This window comes from Leptinotarsa decemlineata, unplaced genomic scaffold (assembly GCF_025532065.1).
Source record: "Leptinotarsa decemlineata unplaced genomic scaffold, Ldec_3_MD MMD2_tig00000010_RagTag_RagTag, whole genome shotgun sequence".
NCBI lineage: Eukaryota > Metazoa > Arthropoda > Insecta > Coleoptera > Chrysomelidae > Leptinotarsa > Leptinotarsa decemlineata.
In genome coordinates, this window is record NW_027412538.1 from 8,442,444 (window position 1) to 8,458,009 (window position 15,566).

Sequence of the window (15,566 nt, forward strand, 5' to 3'; positions counted from 1 at the left end):
CAGCAGTTTTTTGCGTACTCAGTATGCTATACCTTCTGTAAAAAAAAATGAAAAATTATTTTCAAATGAAAGTTTATCAGAATTAATAAACCAGTAAGAGAAAATTATAGTTGAGAACCATTTTTCATCTTGATAATTCACAACTTGATTTTGAATATACATTATAGTTCAATTGATCAATTAAATGAAGAACTCTGTCACTTATAAATTACACATTTGATTGCTAAAAAGTCTAGTTCGTTGGTAAGTTTTCATTCAATCCAAAAATTATTTTTCAACAGTTATCTTTCAACTCCCTCCACTGATAACTTTATAATGCACACTCTTTATAATTAAGTTATCTGAGGTGGATATCAAACAACAATCCTTTTTTTATTATAAGTTCCACGTCTTAGAAAATCTGTTTTGATTCGTCACTAATTATTTATCACTATTTTGTTGTATATTTCTATAACGCCTAAAATCTGTGTATCCTGATAAGTTTTCTTGAAATTCACTAACGTTTTTCACTAGGTTTCACAGTAATTGAAATAAAATAAAAGTGAAACTGCGACAATAAACGCAAAAATGTGGAAGAATAGAGTATTTTTCTACAAGTTTTGACCGTTAGAAAAGCCGCAAAACGGAGACAGACAAAACAAAGGAGTCGGTAACAAAAGTTTGCAATTCTGGGCTTGATAACATTATTTTACAAGAAGATGCACCTTCCAGAGATAGCGACACCGGGTAGAGGGGAGACAACTATAAATCTGACCACCTCCGTAGTTCTTTACATTTTAGTGTCCAGTGTATAGTGTTGGTCATCTTGCTTCTAACACGGTGTCAGTTTATAAAACTTCAAGGTGGGTTGTACACTTTTTTTTGTTAGTTAGGTAGAGTGGCGATATACGGTGTGTAAATTAACTTTTTTGATGTGGTAAAATATTTCGGATATTTATTTTTCAAATTTTGAACTGGCTGAAACAATTCTTATATTTATTTGAATATTTCTACCATTATAGTATCTTTTTCATTTTCTGGTGAAATAATACTAAATTTTGAATACACTGACTTCAATTATTTCATGAATAATACTAAATTTTAGTTGCGATTTTTTCTTCAACGAACTAACTGACTGGATATCCAATAAAAATCTTGATATTTTTGTCTGTTTCACGAGTAATTCTTGAAATTTCCATCATTTATATCACAAGTCCTTTTTATATTGTGGTTTCATCTTGTTCAAAATGAATGAACACTTATTTTACTTGAGAATTCAATATTCGTAAAGTCAAATTGAAGATTGCAGTAGATGAAGAAATATGTGAAATAATTAAACATTAGTCGAAATTCGGTTTATAATAATGATTTTTCTGGCATCCATCTTGAGCTTCCGATACAAAAATAAACTCATTTGATATTATTTTATAGAATTAAATCTCCAACACCGAAAATATTTCATTCTCTATTTGAATCTTGATCTTGATCTCGATATTTCTGTTTGCGCCATACAAATTACTAAATTAATAATGTCTGTGTTTCTCATAAAATAGTTTTTATTTTTTGGTGAATTCGCCAATACAATATTCCTGGGCAAAATATTTTTATTGTAATAATTTTGGAAACTATGGAATGCATTTAAATGAAACGCAATTATACAAAATTAATTTTTCAAAACTATATACTATAAGCATTTCAGTAATATCAATTAGAAAAGTCTGAAACTAGAATCATCAAGCATGGAAAACTGCGGAAAATACAATATTTTCAGGTAGACAATTTTTTGAATATCCAACAAAAATCGACTCCCACAAATTTATTTTCCGATAATGGGTAATGATTAAATTTATTTTTCATCTTTCAGTGGCAAATCAATTAATTTTAGGTATCATTTTAACAGTAGAAAAATTGAATACATATCATGAAATAACATATTAACTGAATCAGTACAATTCAAATTCAAAACTCCAAGAGACCGGTATGGAAATAATATAAAAGGATCACAAAGGCGTAACGTCAAGTCTACGTTTTTCTAGTCATTAAAAAAATCGTCTGAGATTTCTCTGGTCAATTTTTCAACATTTCGTACTTATATTTTTAGAAAATCAAAATGAGGAGTGAACACGCATAAATATATGCACAGACATGATTAATTATGTCAAAAAGGCAAAATTATTCAAACCCAAAATAATTAAATGAGTAGTTATCAATATTAAGAGATAAAACTCACCCTAGTGAAATTAAAATTTGTTTATATTACTGTTGGTAAAAATATTATTTTTGGGTCAAAATATTATTTTGGTGAGTTTCAGTTACAAAGTATGCCCGTTCAAGAATAATTTTGAAGCGGATAACAAATATATTTTCCCGGTTTTTAAGTTATAGTCTGAAATAGTTCGTTTTTGAAAATTACTTTCATGTTTGTGCTTTTACTAAAAAAAGTCTGGGATTGAATTTTATGATTAAGACAATTTGAAAATATTGGTGTCAAAATGGGTTTCCTTTTTTTAGCAGAATGTCTCACATATTATCTTACCGTTGGAAAAAATACGAAAAATAAACCCACGCTATGTTTTTTAGTTTATATTTTATAATTTACCAGTCGCATCTTATAAATTTGTTAATAAACTACAAAAACTCTAGTAATTTTTAGAACCAACAGAATTCTTAAACGTTATCAAAACAATTTTCCTTCATGTTCATAATGGAAAAAAGTATGGTGAACTGTTAACGGAAACGAAACCATTTGTCACCAAATTCCGATTGTTTTGCAGAGTCCATTAGCGGAAATTCACGCTACTGAATTGTGTGCGGAGCTCTTGGATCTTACTGCCTCATCGCATTAGGCTTTGCCAAACAAAGATAGAAAGACTTAACATATTGTCACTGGTCTGGAATCCTGGCCATACTGGCCTGGAGCCTGTCATTGGAATCGCTTTAGGCTTTGCCAAACAAACATTGAACACCTGGATGGCAAGAAGCTTTATAGACTTCTGAGAGAATCTTCCAGGATTGGCTCGCTCCAAGGTGTTTATTCTCCCTTCGAAGCTTGATACCAAACAGTTATTGGAATACAGTTGGGATGAACTACGATGTCTAACATCATATGTAGAGACTCAGACTGTCGGAAAACAGTGTGTGTCGCTTCTGTTTGGAAAATGATGAAACAGCAGAGCACATACTTTGTGCCTGCCCCGCTGGGGACCGAATCAGGTTTTTAGAGTTCGGCAGAGTTGTCCTCTTAGCATCTGACCTCAAAAACCACTCACCATACAAACGAATCGGCTTCGTTGGGAAGCTGGGTTTATTTTGGCGAGTGTGAATAGGTGTGAGCCACAATTAATCCTTGTGGGTTGCGGTGGAGGGTTGAATAGACCTACTCACTTTGAACCCAACCCTTAGTTGAAGTTTTAAAATTGTTAAATCTTCAATTATATGTAACCCCTCATGTGTGGGAGTTCACATTGTCAATTATACGAGATCCGATAAAAAACAACCAATTTCTATTGCCAAAGATTGTCTTAGATATTTGGTCATGGTCATACTAGTGCTGATGTTTTCAAAACAGAAACCGACTTTGGACGACTATGAACTATAGTTTCAAATGACGTTTTTCAAACGATGATAATGGACCAACAGATGAACTATTACTGGGATAATCCAGTCAAAAGTTGATATAGAAATCAGTCCAGGAAAATTTAATGAAAAATCACATTTACTCGTATGTCTGCAGTGAAATTATCAAATCAGAGTGTTCGTGTGACAAAACATTTCAGAAGATTATATTACTTTAAAAATGTCAAATTATAAGTAGTGCCAGTTCCATGAATTTAAATAAATGAATACGTTTGTTTTGGTCCTGAATTTCGAGCAGTTAGAGAACGGTTCCATACATCAACCGAATTCAAAAAACCATGATTTTCTAGTTGAGGCGTTGTCATTTATTTCTTCTTAGTTGTTTCGTTTGTAATTGTAATTACAGAATATTACTGGAGTTTTTTCCCAACACCAAACCGTTATTTTAACACCTCGACACATGTTTCGATCACCAAGTGATCATCTTCAAGATGAAGATCAATAGGGTTAGCTTTGTGTGTATGATTAATTCATTACCACACCAAATGTTCCAAACAGTACATCACAAGTAATTACAAATGATGAATTTGTAGATGAAATGAGGATCAAGAATGAGGTTATGTACACAAAAGAATTTGGCATTCATACGCAACACGAAGTGAAGATATTAGTGAGTATGTGCGAATTGGAATGAATCAGAAGAAATGTCAATAACTGCGCATGATTGAATTGTACCGAACTCAGAACCAAATCAAAATTTTTATATACCTAATCATCAGAACCGTTAAGGATAAGCCATAATTGTTTGTGCGGTGAAGCATTACGAAGTCAAATTAACATTTTTTTAATAACACATAGCCCGAAGAAAACTCAAGATGAGTTCCATTGAAAAAATTATAAGATCGAGAATTGTTAATTATAAATGTCGATAAACTACGCGCTAGATTTTTTCAATCAGGCGGCATTCATTTCAATAAATACACAGTTATAACAGCTAGTTCGGAATCAAGATCAGAGGACAACAAACTTTTAATTTAATACAGCCGACAGGGGGCATTTTTAACGCAGGTCGTCAAACTTCTTCAACTTTTTTGATCGCCTCCTATTTCTATTAAGCAGTTAAATGAGGTAATGGCAGGAAGCGATGATTTAGTCGAGTACTAGCCTTTGGTAAAATGCAATTATTCTTCGGCATTTTTTTCTTTTATTTCTTTGTTCGACATTGTCGAACGGTCTTTTCAAGGCTTACTACATTCAAATTTATGAATGACAATCTCATTCCACTCTGCTTTATTGTGTTATGTAAATTGCTGCGTTTCGTAATGTTTATTTGTTTTTATTATTTCCTTTTTTCCGTAGGCGTATATACAGGGTTTAAATAAAGTTCTCCTTGATATTTACAAGCCTAAACACTTTTTTGTACAACTGTCATTGAAAGTGTCATTTTTAATGGTTGTCAATTAAAAGATGATGCTTACAAAGTAGCGTGTTACGAATATTTTTAGCACTAGTGTTAAAAGTATTTTCAACGCGATTTCCTTCGACCAAATTGCAATAAACAAAACATAATTATTCAATTGTCAAGGAAGTTTTATTATGAACAACAGATATAGATTCAATTAAATTCTGTTTCAGATGTATTATATACATTAATTACTTCATTATTATTATTTTTGAACATCGATGTGAAAAGTACAATTAGAACAACTGCTGATATTAATACCTTGCTATAGGGATTATTCTTTCAGCAATAACATTTTTTATAAAAAATAGATTGATCGATGTAACCCTCAGCTACTATTGTAGACTTCCATCCTCCTTGCTTCTTAATATCCGTTATATTTGCTCCTGATTCTGCTAGCAAAGAAGCAGAAGACCTTCTGTTGTTGATGATTGATAACAGAAGGGCGTAATACATCGTATTTATTAAAATAGTTGATGTTTTTTCCAACAATGCAAAAAGAACGACCCATTTTCGTTTTTGTATTTGGAATTCGAACAATCAATGATTTATCTACTAATTCAATGTCTTCTATTAATAAATGGCACAGCTCTCTACGCCGGCAAGCTCCATATATTCCGAAATTAGTAGCAACTTTCATTTTCAAATATTTATAAATTTATAAAATTGAGCGGTTGTTTTCAAGTTAATTTTCAAACGTAAAAGGTATATTTTCCAACAATTCAAATACGTTTAAGGTTAATTTTAACATTTTGCAGGTTCATTAGTAAATATTTCAAACTGAGTCAAAAGCTAGCGAAGCCAGTTTGATCAACTAAAAGTACTATAATGAATAGATTGATCAATATACGATAATTCTTACAAAGGAATCACATAAATATATTGCAATTATGAACTATGGCATAAATATTGACTGACTCACCTAATTTTCCAAGTAAAAATTCGACATTATTGCATGAAAATAAAATAACTAAATGAAAGCGATCAAATTTTCAAAACCAACAGTGCGTTAAGAACAATATTGCTTAAAAATATAGATTATTGACGGTTTCACATAAACATACTTTGAAAATTATTGTTGGTGAAACATTATTACTGTCAGTAATCGATGAAGATAGTAGATAACTTAGTGTGCTTTTTTCATCATATTAATTTCTTTCTTCATAGCTCTATTCTTGTTTTTCTCTGTGATGGTGTATTTGTTATAATTTTCTCCTAAATGTTGTTCCCGACTTATCTGCAAATTTCGATTCACTTGTGGCTCTACTCTTATGTTAAAGAATATTATAATTACAGGCTGAACCTCTTACATTCAGCAAAAAACATCAACCATCAAGTTAACATTTAATTTTATTCAACTTTCCATGATGATTATAGAAGTTTCACAATTAATATTTGTTATTCTCCAGTTCTGGTAGCTTCACCAGAAGTCAAACTGTTAAACTGAGTTTTCATCGTTGAACAAAGTAGATAATCTATATGTTCCGTGTATGGTATCAAAGAGAATATTCTCCAGTCCTATCGTAACTTCCATTCGGTCTCCTTACAAATACTTGGTAGCATCAAATCGTATTTCAAGAATCTGTCACGCCTTTTAGGGCACAGCAACGAAACAGCATCCTGTCTCGTCCACTTTACAGCAAAAAAGGAAAAACGAATTCTATTGACTTTAGACTCTGGATAGAGATGGGAGGAGAGAAACTAGTTTGTGAACCTTTTTACTTTCGTATTATGCATTTATAGCTGCTGTTTTATTTTTGTTTGCATTGGCTCGACCTAACCAGTTGGACGTCTCCGACTCGCCTTGAACTTGGGATCTACAAGATTACAAAATGCACGCTGCAGGATTTGTTTCATGCGTTTACTTTTACTTTCGATGTAATCGGTTAATACTTTTTCTCTTATGGAGATGGTTGTCGGTCGAACTCATTCAGTGTCTGTCAAGGACTTGCATAAAATCTGTTACACCTGCTTTTATAAATGGCAGTCGAAGAACAGATGAATATATTCATTGAGAGTTTATTTTTTCAACTACGTGGCTGAATTTATTTATGTACCTTTTAAATCAAACATGGAAAACTGAGTGATTTTTTTTCGCTCACGGTTTGTTTTTAAATGGTTTCATGAAGAACTGAAATACTGACACTGCCCTCTGTGATTCTCCCAACAGGTTTATTGCATATATTGATGAAAAACTTGAGATGGATTTATTTATTGGCTCAAAATGCTGCTAAAATTTTCAAGATATATATTGAGAGGAACGCCTTCAGAATCATTTCAATTTTAATTGATGTGCAGAAAATTATTTGTAAATATTAATTATGGTTATTACTAAAGTGACCAGACGTCCCGTTTTGAACGGGACTGCCCCTTTATTCAACCATCTGTCCCGTTGTTCCCAAATAATGATCTGGGACGTAAAACAGTCCCATTTTCTAAAATCATTTCTAAAAAAACCGTTGATAGGTATCGGATGTGTAGCCCATATAATTCACAATGCTATAAAAGCTGCTGCAGACGGCCTACCTTTAGATTACGAAAGCATTATTGTAAAAATACATTCATTTTTTTATATTTATAGGGTTGGAGTTAAAGCTCTAAAGGAATTTTGCGCTGAAGCTGAAATAGAACATCACCAAATGCTCGGCTACAGCAAATCTCGCTGGCTTGCGCTGATGCCTGCTTTGGAAAGAGTTTTGTTTTTTACACGCTCAGTCAGCAAGTTTCCGGCAAACTGTTTTGAAGGTTGGAGGTAAAACTGTTTCGGCAATTGACGCTGCAATCAATTCGTTCAGAATTTGATTCAGAAAGAAACCAATCAGTTTCTTCCGTTTACTGTTCGTAATTTAATCAAAAGAACACACAGAATTTTATATAACAAGTCGTGAATATTTGGAAGAATGCACTTACTTTCTTAATAGAGAAATGGAGATATTTTATTGGGCAGATTTAAGACAGTACTAAAGATACAGAAGTATTTGACGAATTTTCATTAATTGTAAACTACGTAACTCCACAAAAAAATACAGACTGGAATAATTTAAAAGTTAAAAGTTTGGTGGAAGTATTCAAACTTTCGCCACAACATGAAAATTATTGTATTTTAATTGAATATATTTTATGTCTACCTGGTACAAATGCTCCAGTAGAGAGAATATTTTCTTTAATAAATAAATTCTGGACATCTGAAAAAAATCACTTGCAGGTTTCAGTTCTGAAGGCGATGTTGATAACGAAGATCAATATAAACAAAACGTGCCAAAAATTTCACTCTTATTTAAAATCATCACCATCTTTATTGAAGCAAATTTGTTCCTCCGAAAAATATAAATACGACTGAAAATATAATATGTATATATAATAATATAATATATATATATATATATATATATATATATATATATATATATATATATATATATATATATATATATATATATATATGCGAACCAACGAATAATGGGGCTTAGCAGCAAATGAAAGAGTACTCTTTAAAGTTTGTCCAAGCTTTCGGAAATTTAATAAATTGTTTCCATCATAAGGGATGCTACAATTTGAGGGTGTAAGTAATATTAATATATAATTATGAATGGTTAGACTTACAACTTTTTGAGGATATTTCATACGATGGTTATGTAAAATATTGGACACAACATGATGGATGAGCATTGATACAATACATTTATAAAACTGGTTAAAGGATGTCTAATATTAGATAAAATATTTGTGAAAAACGTTACAGTTTAAAATTATTTTGAAGGTAAATGACTTCAATTAATGCAAGCTCCTTCACTATCAATATAATAGAACTATCTACATTTTCCATTCTGCAAACGACTCATTAGTGGTGAACATCTGCTGTATTTACAAAAAGTTGTTTAAAAATAATTCATTCAGAAATTAATATTCAATGGGAATACCCCTATAATACAGATTGTTAGTTTGATAAACGGTATAAATTCATGTCATTGAAATAGAGTACACCTGCCCGTAAATAAGTTCTTGATGAAATCAAAAAATATTTCCCAAGTACTGACCAACACTTCTTGAATTTATTCCAAGTCGAATGAAACTGTCCAAATCAATTGATATAAAGTATTTTTCAACTGAAGTGATTCAATTTCATCTAAAACATCACCTACTTTTGTTTCAGAATGAAGATTATCATTGGACTTCTTCTCGTTGCCTCTGCGTTGGCATACCCTCTCGCAGAAAATGAAGAAAAACCCAGTATACCTCTAGTCATCCAAGATCAGTCTGCAGCATCCCAAGATCAATCTGCGCACCAGCCAGAAACCCTCTTGCCCGAAGTACCGTCCCAAGACTCCGCCGAATCCAATTCTTCCGAGGAAAGTAACGAATCATCGGAAAAGTTGCCCGAGCCGAAACCATCCGAGGAACCAGCATCCGACGAGAAACCGGATTCATCGGAAGAGAAACAAGAAGCCGAAAAGCCTAAAGATGAAGAAAAGAAAATCGATGAACCCAAACCCCAGCAGCTGAAGGAGGAAATCAAGGAAGAAGAGAAACCAAGCGAACCACTGCCCGTGCTAAAATCTGTGGATCCAGTTGTGCCACTTGTGAAATCTCTTCCCGAAGAACCCAAACCCGAACAAGTTGTGTCCGTTCAAGAGGAAGTTGTCCAAATCGTTCCAAAATCAGCCATTGCTATTGAACAACCCGTCGTTGAACAACAACAAAGTGAAAGCAAAAACGAGAATTCCGCTTCCCCGGCTTTGAAATCTGAAGAGAAGCCTTCTGAGGAGGTTCAAGAAGTAGCAGCCACCGAAATCAAAGAAGAAATTGTACTCCCCAGTGAGCAAAAAGTCGAAATCGTTCCAGCAGCTGAAGAAAAAGTACCAGAATTGAGAAAAGCCGAGGTAGTACCCGAACCCGTTCAAGCTGAGCCTGTGAAAACAGAATTAGTCCAACCTGAGACTGTCCAACCCATTGAACTGAAAGCCGTTCCTGCTGAGCAAGAAAAAAGGGCAAAATCTGACGAGCCAAAAGCCGAAGAACCAAAACCGGAACAGCCAAAACCTGAAGAAGGTAAACTCGATGCCCCCCAACCTGAAGAACCCAAGCCTGAGGAACCCAAGGCTGAGCAACCCAAGTCAGAGGAACCCAAACCCGAAGAACAAAAACCAGCTGAACCTCAGCCTGCTCAAGACAAACCAGTTGAAGCTGAACCGAAAAAACCTGAAGGAAAGGTAGAAGAAATCCCAGCCGTGCCTTTGGAAGATCCCAAACCAGAGCAACCCAAACCAGAAGAACCCAAACCAGAGCAACAAGAAAAATTACCAGAACCAAGTGCATCGAGTTCTTGAATATCCTCGTAATCGAAACGTTCCGAATGACTGAAGATGAGGTCCGCTTGCCCTTTTGTTCGAAACACACTTAATTTTATTTTCCATTGAACAACTGGGTCTACCGGCTCTCGCATAACAGATTATTTATGTGTGCTCAATTTAGCGAACAAAGAAATCGAATAGGCACCAATCGTGTTTTGTTATAAAAACCGTTTTGTTTTTATTTTATTGTATTTTTGTTTTATTTTTGTTTTGTCGATAAGATGGTTCGTTAACAGTTTCTTTTCTAGGCTCATAAGAAAATGTCAAATTTATTTAATTCGTCAGGTATCATCATAGGTTCCATCTTCTGATTCATTTCTAGTTTTAAGATTATGTATTTAAAGCTTTAAATAAAGTTTTATACATAACGTTTCCGTCTATTATTTTTATATCCAACATACTTATTTACCATAGAAACGTTAGGTTTGTCATAATTTTCAAAATTGGTATTTTTCGAAATTATTAATTTTCGATCTATAAAGTTGAAAAAAGTTTTAGTTACACGTGAAGAAAATTCATTTGAAAGTTTCAGTGACATACCAGTACCACTACTTCAAACAATATTGTATCAACTGACAATAAAATCAATATTTCATTAATATTTTCAAAGTTTTCTGCAATATTTCATTTCCATCATGAAATGTTAACACGAAGACCTTTATGTTTTCAACTCTGTTGAATATCTTAATTATTATAGGAGACTGAGATCGGAGCTCAAAAAAGATGATGAAAATGCTTATGCGGAATATATTAAAATAATAGAAATGGATCTTATACAGATAAAAAGGTTTGAAAGTGTCAGTGTCATACCAGTACCAGTACTTCAAACAACACTGTATCAACTAGCAATAAAATCAATATTTCATTAATATTTTCTGCAATATTTCATTTCCATCATGAAATGTTAACACGAAGACCGCTATGTTTTCAACTTTGTTGAATATCTTTATGATTATAGGAGACTGAGATCGGAGCTCAAAAAATATGTTGAAAATGCTTATGCGCAATCCGTGTTAGGAATCACACGTTAAAAGGTAAGACCCTGTTGGCTCTAATCTCGCACAAGTTTCGACTTCTGAGGGTTGTCGTTCGTAGGGGTGCGACAGCTGGTTAACGGAAAAACAGATTTTATACAGTTTTTTTTTTACAGATAGAAATGGCTCTTATACAGATAAAAAGGTTTGTCATTTTATAAACGCTAAAACACAATATCAAAACTCGGATTTTTCTTTTTTAGTACACAATGAAACAACTGATAATCCACAAAAAAATATCGTATGCTTTTGCTGAATATTACTGACGATTACCTGAATATCAAAAATGTTGACAAACTCAATAATGGATGAAACGAAGAATTATTAACGAAAAAAAATCTCGACCTGTTTGTACGAGTACCTCGTCTTTCTTATGTCATTAGGGCATCCAAAGATTACATGACAAAGAAAGGAAAACACCCATTTATATTGAAAATGTTTCAACAATTTTTTACTTACATACTTGGCAGATAATAGTAAACAAACGAGAAAGTTTTCAGAGAAATTTGATGATCGTGAAACCAGTGAAGTTCAGTAGTGTTTTGCAGATCCTCGATGTCTTATACACTCGTGGATACGTCTGGGCATCGTTCTGATAAGGTGGTCTATATCCTGTTGGGGTATCTCATTCCAACCTACTTCTAACTCATGTCTAAGTGCTGCCAAAGTCTGTATGAGCTGTTGTAAATTCAGCAGTCTGCGACCAAAAATACACACATCGGAAAAGTCTAGGGATATTTTTATAACATACTAAATATCATAAAAATAAATGCATGAGGTCGTTTAATTTCGATTAAATTGGTACACTCGACCACCCTGTAGATTTCTATGGGTTGAACAAAGCCTGCAAAAACGGTAACTAATCTTTTATCAAGTTTTTTACAAACTGTAGGTTTACGGCTAAAATGAATAATCTGAAAGTGTCGAGTTTGTACAATCTATGCAGTTCTTGCTCAGCAATTAAACTGGAAATATTGTGCTTTAACATGGAACGCCATCACTTACCATTGGCTGAGATGAATAGAGATGTAGGGCTTCTTCAAGGTGGCATGCGACAAAATGATGTAGCTCTTCGTTTGGGGGTCTCCCAAAGTGTTGTCAGTCGATTGTGGCGGCGTTTCCGTGAAACTGGCAGTCCAGCCGAACAACATCCAGGGCGAGGACGTGCTACAACTGCAGTTCAAGACCGATGTTTGGTCTTAACCGCAAGAAGACAACCGACAATCACAGCACCTGAGTTGGTGAACGTGTTGCAGCAGACGCACCAGGTAACCATTGGTCGTGATACTGTCAGAAATCGACTGCATGAAGCAGATCTCCACAACAGAAGGCCACTTAGATGTCCACCTTTGTCGAGAGGCAATCGCGGTAGAAGATTAGAGTGGTGTCAAGAACATCAAAACTGGGATGCAAATGATTGGGCCACAGTTTTGTTTACAGACGAATCCAGATTCTCGTCGAGTAAGACTGTGGAGACGACCTGGAAATAACGTTTGAGACACGTCCAGGAAGTCCACACATACAGAGGTGGTACAGTAATGCTATGGGGCGGAATCATGATCGGCGGCAGAACCGATCTCGTTTTTCCAAATCGCTCCCTCACATCTCGACAGTATCTCGACACCATTCTTCTACCTTTCGTCCGTCCGTTTGCTGGTGCTGTTGGTGAAAACTTCCACCTAATGCACGATAATGCTCGTCCACATGTCGCGCGTCTAGTGACTGACTGGCTCACCAACGAAGGAGTTGATGTATTGCCATGGCCAGCACAATCACCGGACCTGAATCCCATCGAGCATGTGTGGGACATGCTTCAAAGAAGAATCATTCCGCATATGGGGAACATTCACACAACGTTTCAATTGAGAGAGCTTTTAATCGCTGAATGGGCAAATGTACCTCAACAAGACATTGACAATCTCATTTTGTCGATGCACGATAGATGTAGGGCCGTAATAAACCAGAGTGAGGCCATACTTTGTACTGATTCCAATTTTTTTTGTATTATGATTTTTTTCGGGGTGCCAAAGAAGAGCCATATTTTTTTTTTTTAGTTTTGCTTATATGCGCACTCAGTATTTTTGACCATTTAATAAATTTTGTTGTAAGTTACATTCGTTTAATAATCACCCGTCAACTTTTTTTCCCTAAAGCGATCTAAAAAAATGTATTGCCATTTTTAAAAATATCCCTAGACTTTTCCGATATGTGTATATCCCACACATGTTCGATCAGTGATAGATCGCGCGATTAATGTCATGCTGATCCATGGAATCTAAGTTACTCTAGCCACATGCGGTCTAACGTTGTCGTGTTGAAATATGGGGTTTTTGATGATCTTCAGATATGAGACATGAGGCTCCAACTACTTCGTGAGTGTAAAGAAGAACTGTCATGTTGCCTCTAATAAAGACTAAAGGTGTCCGGCTACCATATGCAATGGCACTCCATATCATTAAACCAACAGTGTAGTAAACACGCCTTCCTACTATTGCTCGTCCATAGTACATACCCAAACAAAATCGAGATTCATCGCTGAAGACTAAGCGGTTCCACTGTTGATCTCAATATATTCTATGTCTGCAAAAGTGCAATAGATTGCGTTGATGCTCGAGAGTTAGTGACAACACACAATGGGGATGGAAAGAAAAAAGTCCGATACTTCTTATTCGCCGATATACTGTGAGCATTCCAACAAACCTTTCGTGTTCTTTAAACCACTTATTCGCAATTGCCACAGTAGATATGAACCGATCCCAAAGAGCCAAAAGTCTTAATCGGCGGTTCTCACTCGCTGTGGTTCCCCTGCGACGACCGGTGCTCCTAGCTATCTATTCTTGGTCTTCTTGGGTCCATGCCTGATATCATCTTAGACGCAAAGATCGATTGGTTCTTCTTGAAATTTCTCTAACTGAAAAACCTGCCTCACGTAAGCCAACAATTCGTCCTCTTTAAAATCACTAAGTTGAGGAATACGACGAATTCTTCGCACTCGAAGCATAGTGTTAACAATACGAAACACTTTACAACAGTTCAGGTACAAATAAGAATAAAAATTGAAGAAATGGTAAATTCTCACAAAAAAAACAGTTGAAAAATTGGTCAGAATAGCTTTCGATACGGCTGAAATTTTAATAGCCTCAACATAAATACACATGCAAAACATTATTTGAATATTTTCAATATAAATGAGTATCACTTTGTCACTTAGTATACAAGGTGTACCTGAATAAGTGTAAAACATTTAAGGAGGTGATTCCTCACCGAAAAAAAGATAGGATCTTTTATATAAAGAAATTACACTGGAGCATCCCTTGTTAAGATACAGCCCCTTAAAAGGGGTACATAAAATTTGTATAACAATTTTTTTCACAAGCACTGAAAAAGTTACAATATTGAAATTAACCTCACGTTTTGTACTACTAAAAAGACACTTAGCCAGTAATTTATTTGGTTTACCCCATGGTTGTAAGGCGTGGAAAACGCAACCCCTAAAATGTATTTCCAATTTAACTTTTTGTCTTATTATTTGTTTACCATTTAAAAATTTATTTCCGATAGCCTGTTTCATTCTAAACAAAAAATGTCTCGTGGGTTTTTTGCCCAGTTCGCAGCAAAAAATTATTTTACAGGCAACTACAGAGATACATCGTCATAAATGCGAACTGGATTTATTGTTATTTTGTAGTTAGTAACAGTATTAAACCATTGAAGGGTAATAAACAAAACTCATTTATCAATAACAAAACAAACAACATGTAGAAATCATAGTAAATGTTCAATATGTCTACCTTCAGACATTACGCATGCGTCTAGATCGGCGCATTGAGCCACGTATTCGCTCAAATATTCCTGGAGTCTCTCTGATTACCCTGCACTCATCGATGATGCGGTTTCTTAAGTCCTCTACATCGCAAACAGGAGTACGATAAATCAAATGCTGTAAATGGTCCCAAATAGAGAAATCAACAGGATTGAGATCCGGGGATCGAGCGGGCCAGTTCTGTGGTCCTCCTCGACCTATCCACTGATTTGCATATGTTTCAGTTGAATGCTGACGTGCTACTTGACTAAAATGGGCGGGAGCCCCATCATGCATAAAAAACATCCCTTCTGACGCCCAAAGGAACTTCCTCCAGCAGTACTGGATGCACTTCTCTTAAA

General features: G+C 34.7%; 2 protein-coding genes across 2 annotated transcripts in view; one reads left to right on the forward strand and one right to left on the reverse strand.

Moving 5' to 3' along the window:
* Positions 1-15,566, reverse strand: part of S6KL (ribosomal protein S6 kinase like) — a 159,573-nt gene that overhangs the window by 105,844 nt on the left and 38,163 nt on the right. The window lies entirely within an intron of this gene.
* LOC111512363 (uncharacterized) lies at positions 691-10,736 on the forward strand. Its single transcript, XM_023168470.2, has 2 exons — positions 691-842; positions 9,171-10,736. The coding sequence occupies exon 2, from the start codon at positions 9,172-9,174 to the stop codon at positions 10,342-10,344; it is 1,173 nt and encodes a 390-aa protein (XP_023024238.2). The 5' UTR covers positions 691-842; position 9,171; the 3' UTR covers positions 10,345-10,736.

Excerpts from the sequence above, each read along its gene's own strand:
- LOC111512363 (XM_023168470.2), top strand. The coding sequence starts at position 9,172 with ATGAAGATTATCATTGGACTTCTTCTCGTTGCCTCTGCGTTGGCATAC.